The sequence below is a fragment of the Amphibalanus amphitrite genome, unplaced genomic scaffold (genome assembly GCF_019059575.1).
Source record: "Amphibalanus amphitrite isolate SeventyFive unplaced genomic scaffold, NRLGWU_Aamphi_draft 000057F_arrow, whole genome shotgun sequence".
In the NCBI taxonomy this organism is placed as follows: Eukaryota; Metazoa; Arthropoda; class Thecostraca; order Balanomorpha; family Balanidae; genus Amphibalanus; species Amphibalanus amphitrite.
Genome location: NW_024881553.1, coordinates 350,914 through 363,354, shown reverse-complemented (window position 1 = coordinate 363,354; position 12,441 = coordinate 350,914). Strand labels below are relative to the sequence as shown.

Sequence of the window (12,441 nt, the reverse complement as noted above, 5' to 3'; positions counted from 1 at the left end):
CCCACTGGGGCGAAGGTTAATTGATCGCATTGTGGATGTACTGAGTAGAAGCCGGAGCCGGAGCCGCCGGAGCCGGATCATTTTACTCGGAGTCGGAGCCGGAGCCGCCATGATATTCACCCGGAGCCGGAGCCGGAGCCGGAGCCGATTTTTTCTCCGGAGCCGGAGCCGGAGCCGGAGCCGTCTGAAATTTCCACGGCTCCGCATCCCTGCACCGCACTGTTCCCTGATGGCCCTGATATAGCCTTGGCCCTGATACACGAGCACGACACACGTCAAGTTTAGACTTCAGCTCAAACTTGTCTTGCAATGACTTGTCTAAATAATGACTTATTGTTATTGATGTTTGATATATCAATCACGGTATATAAATCAATTAGCATTAGGATTTCAATTTAGGCTTCTACTTACCAAAAAAAAACGCGTTGTGCTCAACAAATCGACATGCCTCCTTCACCTTCGAACTTTGATGCTATAAGAATACCGACTTATCTATCTCAAGTTCAAGGCCTCCATTTTTTCCCATTCATAGATTAGATCTTGTTCTCAAATTCGAGGTCGTGCTCGAGATTCTCAACTTGTTATGGCTTAGGGCTACTTAGGACAAGATACCTATAGGACATAGGCTTCAGACTCGTCAAAAAATTCGGTATAAATTATCGAATCGCTTGCGGCCGGCCGCCGGCTTTCAACAAGCGCGGCATGAGACCACGGTATATAGAGAACTGCATGAGACCTATTCTGACGTCGTTCTGACGCAGCTGCGACGATAGAAACTAAAGTGAGTTTTATATGTCGTAGTTGCTACCAAATAGAGTAGGAGTTTTTTACTTTCAGCTGAGCTAGAAATTTAGCAAATGAATAGATGTTAGTTGTTTAGCCTAATGATCAAGCGATGAGCACCAGAAGAAGTGTTTCTGATATTTTGTTACACTCTGTTTCGAACAAAAAATATTTTTGTTCTCAAAGATCACAAAAAATAATAAATATTGAAAGCAGCCAAGGGTAGCGAAGGGGTACTTCTGCGGAAATTGCTACCATATGTAACTAGTTTGTGTGTATGTAAAGCGAGCTTATCGTTATCTTTTTCCCAAGCTTTTTACCGTTGCCGAATGGTGGAAAGACACTTCAACTTGGAAAGACATAGGACATAGCAAGGGGAGGAATAGATAATCGTGTAGATAATGAGTTTCGTTCTCCAATAATTGTGGTAAATATTTTTTTTTTATTTTCCGTGCTGCTAATAGCAATCACTATCACTGATGTGTCTATGATAGTTCGATGTTAACTGACTTACTTGGATGCTTCTGCTTGGACATTTATTTTATTCATAGGTAGGTAGGTAATAGGGTGGCACTTAGCAATAGGGCGAATTTCATTTTATCCGATTTTTAGGCGTGCGGGTGGTTTTCTGGTTCCATCCCCGTAGAAAATAATGTGAAAAATGATTTTGATAAATATTGATATTTAGGGGTCGCGAATTGAGGTCAAAGTTAACAGTTTTTGGGGAAAATCAACTTTTTTTAAACTGTTTGAAACCTATTTGGAATAACATATGCGGTCATCAAACGTCATTTCCGACGTATTTTGGCCTTTATTTGTTAAGCAATTGCTTATCCCATCACTTCCGGCCGGTCGTAGCCAGTCCAGGTCAGGCCAAAACAGGTCTGACCTGGGCTGTTTTACCCATCCCAGGCCTGTTTTGGCCTGCGACCGGTGCCCTATGCGAGATATGTCCCTTTTCTGCCAAAGAGAAGGTGAAGAAGAAGTTGGAGTCAACCAATCGCAGACGGGCGAAAGCAGAGGCGAGAGTGTGCATTGAGCTGCACCGGTCTATTGTGATTTCGGGAAGTTCTTCCGTGGGCGCTTCTTCCGTCTCTAGAGCCAGTGCCAGCAACGGACTTACCCGGCCGTTGCGGCGCGCACACGAAGAGAACGTCTTCGACGATGGCGACCATTAGAGAGTCTAAACGTCGACTCACAGTCCTAAGCGCATGGGGGCGAGCGGGCGTCCCCAACAGTGAACTAGCCTCGACTGGACCCAACTGTCCAACCGTAATGTGTGAAGCACACGTGAACCTGCTATCAACTGCGGCTCGGAACTTAGGATACGTTTTCGGCTGAACCGCGAGTCCTGAACCGTGAGGGAAGGGGAGCATCGACCGATTATTCGTGCTGGTGTTGGAGAGGGGGGGGGGGTCAGGGTGTCGAAGCTCATCGCCGTTCCCAAACTCTCGTCCATCCAAGCACAGGTCATGTGCTCACAGCACTGGGGGACTAGGAGCTGGAGAAGCGAATCTGCGGCCTTTTCCTTCGACACCACGACGGCGAACAGCATGCTGGTGAACGGAGATTTAGCCCTCATCGAGCAAAAGTTGGATCGGCCCTGGATCGTTTCGCCGTCGACGACGTCCCGGAGTGGGACGAGCTGCTGGTCAGCTTCCGACGCTTCCTCGACTACGCCCAGCTCCGGGAAGACTACCAAAAACTCCTGGAGCTCTGCGTAATTGCTCTCGGTGGAGTTCCAAAGCACGGCATCCGCTTCTTCGCTGCAGAGTACTCCACTGAGTTATGTGGATAGCAAAGGCCATCCGTCCTGTGGATGTCTTCCTCTTCAGGGAGCAGTTCCGGCTGACGGCGGCCGAGGCCCAGGTCATCAGACGCTGTGCGCTGTCGTCGTCTGCACTCTGCACGTACGCCGCCGCCGCCGCCGACGCCTGGTCTCGGACTCTACTCCCCCTACTGCGCCGGCTCGGGACCTGACCTCCGTGAATGCGCTCTGCAACTACCCCGACAAGGAGCTGTCGAAGGCGACAGTCCCGGTCTTCGGCCGTCACCTGTAGTGATCGACTGGTGACTGGAGCTTTTCGACCCAGACCCTCGGGATCAATCAAGTCATGGTGTGGGTAATAGTCTTGCAGGAGAGAGAGGGGACGAGGACCCGCCCCACAAGCCCTTAGTGGACACCATGAACGCCGCTCTCGCCACCAAGACGTTGGCGAGCTTCCTCACACCATCGTTCAAACAGATCTCAAGGATCCACGACCTGGACGCAGGGCTCATCATCAATGACCAAGACCACTGGGAGGACAGTAGCTACCAAAGCGCCGCTCGTGTGGTCCGGGAGCTGCGGGTGGTGAATGACTTCACCAGGCGCGGTGTGGCACTGATGTAGGCCTGGCACTCATGAAAGACACAGATTAGCGCCAGTTCTTCCTCCATGTCGTTGAAGATCACAGACAACGCTAGCCTGAAGCCCGAAGATCGGCTGCAACTGCTACCCAGGCCACACACAAAGGGATCTGGGTATCCACTGCCCATGATACCCCTCCCTCCAATGAGGCGCCAATAGTCTACAAAAGGGGGGAACTGGAGTAGCGAAGTACAGTCACCAGCAGTTGCTACCCATCACCCCCGGACGGCGGGGGAGCAAGCTACCACCGCCCCTGCGAGACTAGCGCCGCCATGCGCCAAGAAGTGGAAACACCACGTGACTGAGGCCACGCGAGGGCAGGGTCACGTGACGGAGGGGCGGAGCATAGTAGCTTTTGCGCCCGACGCTAACTGAAATGCGGCGCTGTGATTGGGCGCCTTGGCATGAATGAAGCCTCGGCGCCAGAATCAGCCGTTCGCCTTATATGGAAAGTGAGCCTTTGCGTTTCACTGTTCTGTATTGGTTTGAGAGCCACGGCACCATACGAATTGTGAGCCCCTTTGAACGGGTCACCGCCCGAGGCACTGAGGCGACGGCTGTGCCGGGCAAAGTCTCGCCTGGTGGGAGAGGTGGGCCAGGAAAAGTGCGATCGAGCAGCCACTGGGACGTGGATTGGTATTATCCAACCGCGACAAACGATGTCAGCAGCCTCTTCTCGTGTCATAGAGAATGTCTATGACACGAAAAGCTAGACAGACAACGTGGGCATGGTGCCCAATCAAAAGCTACTAAACGATCCAGTTAAGAAGTTGGCGAGGTAGCCAGACCAAATAAAAAGTTTTTAATTCGATTTTGGTTGACAAATGCCATACAGGCCCGCTGTGATGGACCAAAAAGGAGCTGAACAGTTCATACAACTTCTTAAAAGCTCAACGGTTTAAAAATTCAAAAGTTAAATGTTAAAATTCAGCCTGCATGTTTAAACTCTGGTCCGGCGCTGGCAGGAAGCTTATATTGCCACTTGCAATTCCACTACGTTGTAATATAACCAAGAGTTCTGTGAGAGCAGCAACTGAAAGCCCAGTTGAGGGAGAGGGCGGCGCGAAACGGTCCCCTCTCTCCTTTTCAGTCGATATCTCCTTAAGTATAGCAAATGTCGCCACCAAACTTTCAAGACCCATCCGGGCATCATTTTTACACCTTGTGACCAAAATTTTCTAGAGCTCTTATGAAAGATTAGTCACAAATGACGTCAGAGGGATGCCATGTTGTCATTTTCAACCCAATAAAAGGTTTAGCGGGAAGAGCTGTCACGCTTACAGTTTTGAAGATAACGAAAAACATTCAAGATCAAAAAGATGTAAAATAAACAGCGCTACCAACCTGCTAACTCTTATTTCCAAACAAAAATTGATTTTGACCATCAAAACTATAGATTAGAAGTATAACACCCCGAAAATACCAACAACATTCAAAATTAAAACTGAAATATATGTTATAGAACTATCTGCTCTAGATATGCCAAACTTAAACTCGATAGCTCTATTTTTAGCAAAGTTATGGCAAAAAAAAAACTACTCAAATTGATTACGTAAAATTTTCAAATTCAATTTTTAGCCGTCACAGAACACACAAAGCAAGCCAAAGGCCACCATTGGATTTCCTGTGACGAGCTGCATCGAATAGATACCCCTTTTACGCAAAATATTAACTTTGAAATTTGACCTACTTTGACCTGACCTTGACCTGACCTCCACCAGAATGTAATCTTACCTGGCCCCAATGGCCGTCTAGCTCACACCATTGAATTTTAAATGTAAAATTGGCCATAAAACATGCATCACACGACCCTAGCATAGTTGGGTTCATATTGTGAGCCTTAGTGACCTGACCTCTGTGAACTGACCTGGCATCAATGACCTCTTTAGGCAACATATGTATTAGACAACCAACGCTCCATCGATGTTTTTCGATAACATGCCTTTTATTTGATGTGTTAACTGACTGTAACGGCGTAACGCATTCCTTAGACTAAATCGGTGAAAAAATGCGACCTTTGACCTGCTTTGTGACGTCATGGGTTGCACCTAGGTCAACGAAACCTGGTAACAAGGTAGTTCCCTGGTGGGGCTATCGAACGCTCTTTGAATGTTTAAAATCGGTCGGTAACTTTCCGAGATCTCAGGTGGAGGGCGAAACGGCTGCACCACCCGATCAGGTGGTAGGGTCCGCCAATAGCCCAAGGGGGCGCGGAATATTTATTCACTCATACAGTGTCATTTATTTTGAGAACACCTTTCTCACGCCATGACATGGTCCTCTCGTAATAGAACGAGATGAGGAGTGTTTTCACGCATCCTTATGCACGGCTCTAAGTGTCATTGAGCTATCAACTGTCAGTGGTTTTCGGACAATGAAGTTCTTAGTTCTTACTGAATCCAATTTTATTTCAAACGATTGTCACTGTGCTAGTTTTCTTCTTATACGTTTTTGAAAAAAGCGCTGAAGAAGTCTTTGATAGACGAAACCGGTCCGCTTATTCTTTTTCTAATTGTTTTTTTTTTTTTAAATATATTCGTAGACTACTGGCTCTTTACTACAAAATTTGAGAATGTTTGGTATTACTTTGACCCGAACGATGTGCAGCTGAATTTTCCCTCCTGAATGATTATGGACAGCTCGCGAAATTAACTTCAACCTAAACTACCGACAAGCAGAAGAAAATCCGATACAAGCCTACCTCAATCCTCTCACTTTATTCAACCGTTGAAACGTTAAAGGGACCCTCCCACCTTCAAAAAAGTTAATTAATTGCCATGGAAGTAATGTCGCTCGGTTCAGAAAGAGCAAAAACGAATATCTACCAAATTTCATCGAAAAATATTAACCGGTTTTCAAGATATTAGACTTTTACTTTTGTTTACTTTTTGGGATCCCCGCTGTTCCTAGCGACTTTATTTGAAAGTGCGGCATTTGTTGCTCGCAAAGCAGCCTATACCACCGCGTGCTACAAAACGTTTTAGTCAAACATTTAAAAATCGTTAGATATCTGCGATGACGTCACACATTCAGAGGGGTATTCCTATGCATTATCCCCTCTGAATCAAAATGCTGCCATTTTGAAATTCAATATTTCCGATTTAAGGCATTTCTCGATGTTGTGAGTGCCGAAACCGGTAATTGTGAGCCAGGGACCCCATTTTGGTTATCTCAACTCAAATCTAATGTTAAGGTGGGAGGGTCCCTTTAAAGGCATTTGTTCAGTCCGAGTCGCTATGTCGACCACCCGCGCCTTGCTGGGGGGGGGGGGGGGGGGGCTACGCCCTTCCCCCTCAGGTTTTTCGCGAATATCTCAAAAACGGCGACGCGACGCGTAGCCTCATTCAAGGTCAGGTCACCAGGTAACGTCAAGTGACCTTACCTCAGAAACAATTCGAAAGCTCGTTGTAGCTACACCGACTGAGTGATCATTTTAAAACTTTCAGTAATTGCTTAGGGTAACAGTATGTATAAAATGGATACCTTGGATTTTTTATGTCTGTGACCTAAGGTCAGGTCAGTTTTGCGACTGCTCCATTAGGTATAAGTCAATGGGAGAAAATTGAAATGGGCCTCTTTTGGACGAATTTCGTTCTACACCCTCTCAAACATCAGTCCATAGGTAAGCATGACACACTGAATCGGAAAATTGCACCTGTGACCCCTGTGTGTGCCCCTGAGGTCATTTTAGGACATAAAAGGTCTTCAGCAGTTTTTTGTCTTTTGACAGAGACGTGCTAGAGCGGTGAAAACACCGTTGATCTGAGGTCAAATTTGAGGTCAATCAGAGCGGTGCCCTCTGGGGGCTAAACCGTTGATCTGAAGTCAAATTTGAGGACATGTTGGCGAAAAAGCGTTAAAAGAGCTATCGAATGCGCTTTTCCGCGGCGCTGTAGCTCTATTGGTTCCCGAGTTAGCCGTCGGGTGTTCGAAATCGTTGAAATCAACAAAATTTAACCTTTGATGAACCCTGGTGACCTGACCTTTGCCCTGACCTTAAAATGACCGAGTGTTTTCCTCCTTATTTTTGACGCTCTTTCGATTGTCGCTTACCGCGTGTCGCTACGTGGCCCAGGAACCGAGTTAGACGGAGCCCCCCCCCCCCAGCACTCGATGGAAGACGGAGGGGCGTAAAACGCCCCCCCCCCCCCCCAGCACTCGATGGAAAGTTCATGCCACCAACACGGCGCGGGTTAATTGTTATGTTAGCTAGCTCCTGTTGTAAGCTGTGGAGTCGTGGACCTGATCTTGAAGGAACTGGGCCTAACATTTTCATAGCAAACGTAAAAAATGTTTAATGGGATGTGCAAAAAAATAGCATCTTTTATGACACATTTGCGAAACCTTCAACATCATCCCCAGATCCCATTAGTGCCGAGCTCCCAACGACGACCATAAAAGCGTCCCCATCCCGTAATAGGCGACGGAACGGGGAGAGCACCGGGGCACGAGGCACCGTGCCCCCGTTTGATTTTGGCATTTCAACATTAGCCCTATGAGCGTTGCATGGAAATAATAGGACCAAAAGTCGGCAGTGCCCCCCCCCTTAATTGAAGGTGTTCCGCCGCTACTGCATCCCGTCAACGTGGGTTTATCACAAGGATGGCATGCTAAGATTTAATTTCCAATCCGAAGCTGTAATGATGGAAAGCCAATTTGCATTTTACATGTGAAACAAGCTGACACAACTAAATATTTCCTCTCTCGCTCCCTCTCACTGATTTACCCATTGCCCTCTTTCTCATTTTACCCTCTCTGGTTTTCCTTTTCAGTTTTTTTTTCTCTCTCTCTCTCTCGCTCTCTCTCTCTCTCGCTTTCTCGCTCGCTCTCTTTCTCGCTCTCTCTCGCTGTCTCTCGCTCTGACTCTCTCTCTCCCTCTCTCTCTCTCTCTCTCTTCGCTCTCCATCTCTCGCTCTCCTTATCTCCCTCTCTCTCTCTCTCTATTTCTCTCTCTCCCTCTCTCTCTCTCTCTTCCTCTCTTCTCTCTCTCTCTCTCTCTCTCTCTCTCTCTCTCTCTCTCTCTCTCTCTCTCTCTCTCTCTCTCTCTCTCCCTTCCTCTTTCTCTCTCTTTCTCTCTCCCTCTCTCTCCTCTCTCTCCTCTCTCTCTTTCTCTCTTTCCTCTCTCTCTCTCTCTCCCTCTCTCTCTCCCTCTATCTCTTCCTCTCCATCTCTCTCTCTCTCTCTCTCTCTCTCTCTCTCTTTCCTCACAATATTATCGACTGTCACAGCGTTGTAGGGCGTGTTTCCAGACAGGTCCAGGCGCTCCCCACTCCGCAGGCCCCAGCCCACACGGCCCAACCGCTCAAACACCCTCCGGCGGATGACCTCTGACCTCGGCGACCTGACCCCAGCCGACCGATCGCGTCCCTCTCCACGCCTCCGCCCCGCTTCCCCCACTATAGCTGCGTAGTAATTGTAGCGTGTGCAAAGGTCACGTGACATTATTTACTTCTGCGGCTTGTTCGGCTGACAAGAGATGGCACTAGTGGTCTGTGGATCAGAGGCGGGGCTAGGTTCTACGACTTCTTGGGGCACACTTTAGGGCAGAAAAGAGGTTTTTGGGCTCCCCATCCCAAAATGCTTCGAATATACAAAAACAAGCTAGATATTCGAAAATCGGAGGACCAAACGGATCGTTTGACGTATCTTGCGCGACTGACAATTGATCGGTCTTCAAACTGCTGAACAAAAACGAGGTGATTAGTAGCAAGTGCTGGTGACTGTACATAGATCAGTGGTCCGGTGTGACCGAAAATGCGTGGAATATCGATAAACAATATGAAAATGACCAAGAAATGCCTTATTATCATCCAAATACAGTTACATAGCAAAGTCAGAAGAGAATTTGATGATATCGAAATTTCTTACAAAAATCTCAACTTTGACCTTGATTCGCGACCTCTAAATATCAATATTTTCCCACAAAAATTTGCCTACCTTATTTTTTACGGGAATGGAACCGTTAAACCACCCGCACGCATTAAAAATCAAAAATCGATTTTTAAGTGCCACCCTAGTAGGTAAGTTTACTCAATATACCCTGGGTAAGTTTGTATAACAAGATGTGATTCTACCAGCTAAGCTACAGGTCCAGGACCAGCCTGGCGGTGCTTCAACGTTACGCTGCCAGCGTATTTTGCGAGCTGACGTTTCACTTTTGTCTTGTGGGTTGGAGCAACGGGCTTGTTGATGTCTCCTTGGGAAGCCCAAATCACCATGTGTGCTGGCAGCGGCTGGCAGCATGCCTGTGAAATTCTGCCCCTGTTTCCTCCCCATGCTGACAGTTTGGATTTTTTTCTTACAGGCTGTACAAGAATCATATAGCAACGACTCAGCTTCTTTGTCAACTTATGGCTGCAACTTGTACTCGTTCAGCATTTTCGTTTGCATGCAAAATCACAATAAATAATTTGAAATGCAGATATCTTCTTGGATGCCAACTCAACCACACATCCAAACTTTCCATAAGCCAGGGGCCTATAAAAGTCCTTTATTTTGGTTCAGATGATTTTGCAATTCCAACTTTGAAAATGCTTCATTCAAAAAGGTAAGACCTTAATCATAATGTGTGCCCTAAATAATGTTGAGATAACTGTTGATACTTGTCATTGTTGGCTGACAACAATGACAAGCATTGACATGAGGCGTTATTAACATAGCCTGCTTGGTGATTGTGATGCAGATATCACTGTCGGACCTGCCTCTGATCTGCAACTGATGTGGCTGTTTGATTCTGGTGGTCAGGGACGCCGGTCAGCTGTCTGAGCTGGCGGTCGTCTGTGTGAGGCTCAAGGCCGGTAAGACGGCCGCCCGCCGGTACGCCGAGCGGCACGGTCTTCCCGTGCTCGACTGGCCACCGACCGGCCTCACCGCCGGGAGGTACCACCTGGGCGTGGTGGCCTCCTTCGGACACCTGCTGCCGAGCAGACTCATCGACCTGTTCCCTGTGTGAGTACCGTGGCTGACACAGAGACTGCACCTTATTCGTGTGCTGTGACCGTGCATTGCATTCACAGCCGCTATTCGGTCACATTTTAGTGATACCCTATTTACCCTAACCCATCATCCCCGTATGGCCCCATCGCTGTACAGTGTTTTACCGTCATCCTTTAAATTTTACACCTTCCATATTTTACTGTTGTCGCTAAGTCTTCTTGAGGTTGTGTATGTCATGTTTACCGACGTTCCGTGACTTTTTCCTCCGTTGTATCGTGTCTCACGTATGTCCGACATATACCTACCCTCACGGTCTCACTGTTGTGCTGCGTTCCCAGGGGAGTGCTGAACGTGCACGCCAGCCTGCTACCGCGCTGGCGTGGCGCGGCCCCCGTAGTGCACGCACTCCTGGCCGGCGACTCGGAGACTGGAGTCACCATAATGACGGTGAAACCGCACAAGTAAGTTCGAGGCCCGCCCTCAGTCAGAGAATGGCACAGCACACCTCGCGCAAAATAAAGTAACGAATAGTGGTGCGCACTCGCGTATCAACGCACGAACGAAGCTCTTTTTTATCACATAGGTGGCATTCCCGGTACACTACCTCTATTTGACCTGGAATTATTGAAAAATGCCGATTTTCACGTAGAGCTCTAGCTCTATTCGGGGTGAAACGTCGAGGAAGGAACGCACCCCTCCCCCCGGGTCGGGGCGTATGTAGAAGACCGCCATGTTCAGCGAGGGTTAAGAATATTCTGTCTGATCTTTTTCTTACAAAACGGATGTCACTTGACAGAGAAGTTGACTGATATCGCACGCCCAGAGGGTGAATTCGAGCTCTCTCCTCGTTCGGCAGATTTGACATCGGCGACATCGTGGCACAGGCGGCGGTGCCCATCTCGCCGACGGTCCACGTGCAGCAGCTGACTGCCGAGCTGGCGCAGCTGGGCTCGGAGCTGCTGGAGCGCTGTATGGAGGACATACCGGCCGCGCTGGCCGCCGCCCGTCCCCAGACAGAGGAGGGCGTCACACTCGGTGAGACTGGGTCGATGGGTCGCGTCGCTCTGCACCCGATAAACGAGCTGAGGTTCCCGGTCTTACTGTCTGGGTAGGTCATCTCACTACACTGAGTATGCTTGCCTCTGCTGTCATTCGATATGGCGCCGAAAGTCTGCTCGCCTTGCGATGAGTATGATGCTTCTTTCACTGTTCCACCTCTCGATATGACCGCTGAGGGACGTCTGGCTGTATGCTCAATGCTCATACAGTGACCGCTGCGCTCTGTCTGTGTGCAGCGCCTCGCCTGACGCCGGCCGACTACCGGGTGGACTGGGACCGGCCGGCGGCCGCCGTGCTGCGCCAGAGCCGCGCCCTGCCCGGCCCGCTGCTGACCGCCCTCAGCGGCCGGCGCGTGCGTCTCCTGGCGCTGTCCGAGCCCGAGGCGCCCGCGGGGCCGCCGTCCGGCGCTGCAGCGGCGCCCGGCCGGCTGACGCGGCGGCGGCGCGCGCTGCTGGTGCGCTGCGCGGACGGCTGGCTGGCGCTGGACCGGCTGCAGCTGCAGGGCAAGCCAGTGATGAGTGGCGAACAGTTCTGGAACGGCTACCTGAGTGGAGCGGCCGACGACCAGCGCTGCTTCGACCGGTGACGGCCGGCCGGCAGTGGCCCGACCGACCGACCGGCCGGCTAGTGCAGATACCACTGTGATATGAGACGGGCGCCAGCGGCAGGCGGGCTGGGTTCAGCTACTAGTCTGCGGTGCACCGCCAGCTACGTGCAACTTTGTTATGGTGTTTTATAAGCTGTTGGCATACGAGAACGCGATTCAGGGCGAAATATCGTTGAAACGGATTTTGATTTCTGTTCTATTAGTTGAATGACAGTCTTTCTTAGAACTTCTGAAGTCTATTCGATGTTCGGAAAGTGATTCAAGTATATGAGTGTTCGGTTCTACCAGCGCTCTTGCAATGGGCTCTCGATGTTTGGTTTCGGTCGACGCCGGCGCAATACCTCAGTGTTTTATGTGGATTAGATATTGATACGTTTTCGTGTCATGTTTGTGGAACTGTGAAACTGCAGACCGACTCAGTCAACGAGACGTGTCCGCATGAAATGGAGCGGATCTTCAGTGTGTGAAGCGCCAGCTGCGTGTTTATACTGCGTGATGAATGAAGAGCTTAATAGAGCTTGAATCAAATGCAAGACCTTCGGCAGCCTGTTCTTAGTTATTTTCGCTCCGCATGATCACCGCAATGCCAGAAACACACAGCGAGACTCGCGCTCTGTAAAATTAGATGAAAGATGAAACTCCATGG

At 49.3% G+C, this 12,441-nt stretch overlaps 2 protein-coding genes across 5 annotated transcripts in view; one reads left to right on the top strand and one right to left on the bottom strand.

Moving 5' to 3' along the window:
• LOC122378284 (leishmanolysin-like peptidase) overlaps positions 1-743 on the bottom strand; it is a 31,997-nt gene extending 31,254 nt beyond the window's left edge. For 3 of the 4 annotated variants that reach the window (XM_043359156.1, XM_043359157.1, XM_043359161.1), the window contains exon 1: positions 412-648. The gene's annotated coding sequence lies outside the window, so the exon portion shown is untranslated. Of the gene's footprint in view, positions 1-411 lie in introns of all 4 variants that reach the window. The other variant, XM_043359158.1, reaches the window with a different exon arrangement.
• Positions 744-1,056: 313 nt separating this feature from the next.
• On the top strand, positions 1,057-12,323 carry LOC122378282 (methionyl-tRNA formyltransferase, mitochondrial-like). Its single transcript, XM_043359154.1, has 6 exons — positions 1,057-1,210; positions 9,498-9,740; positions 9,938-10,141; positions 10,468-10,590; positions 10,986-11,164; positions 11,425-12,323. The coding sequence occupies exons 2-6, from the start codon at positions 9,544-9,546 to the stop codon at positions 11,772-11,774; spliced, it is 1,053 nt and encodes a 350-aa protein (XP_043215089.1). The 5' UTR covers positions 1,057-1,210; positions 9,498-9,543; the 3' UTR covers positions 11,775-12,323.
• The last annotated feature ends 118 nt before the right edge of the window (positions 12,324-12,441 follow it).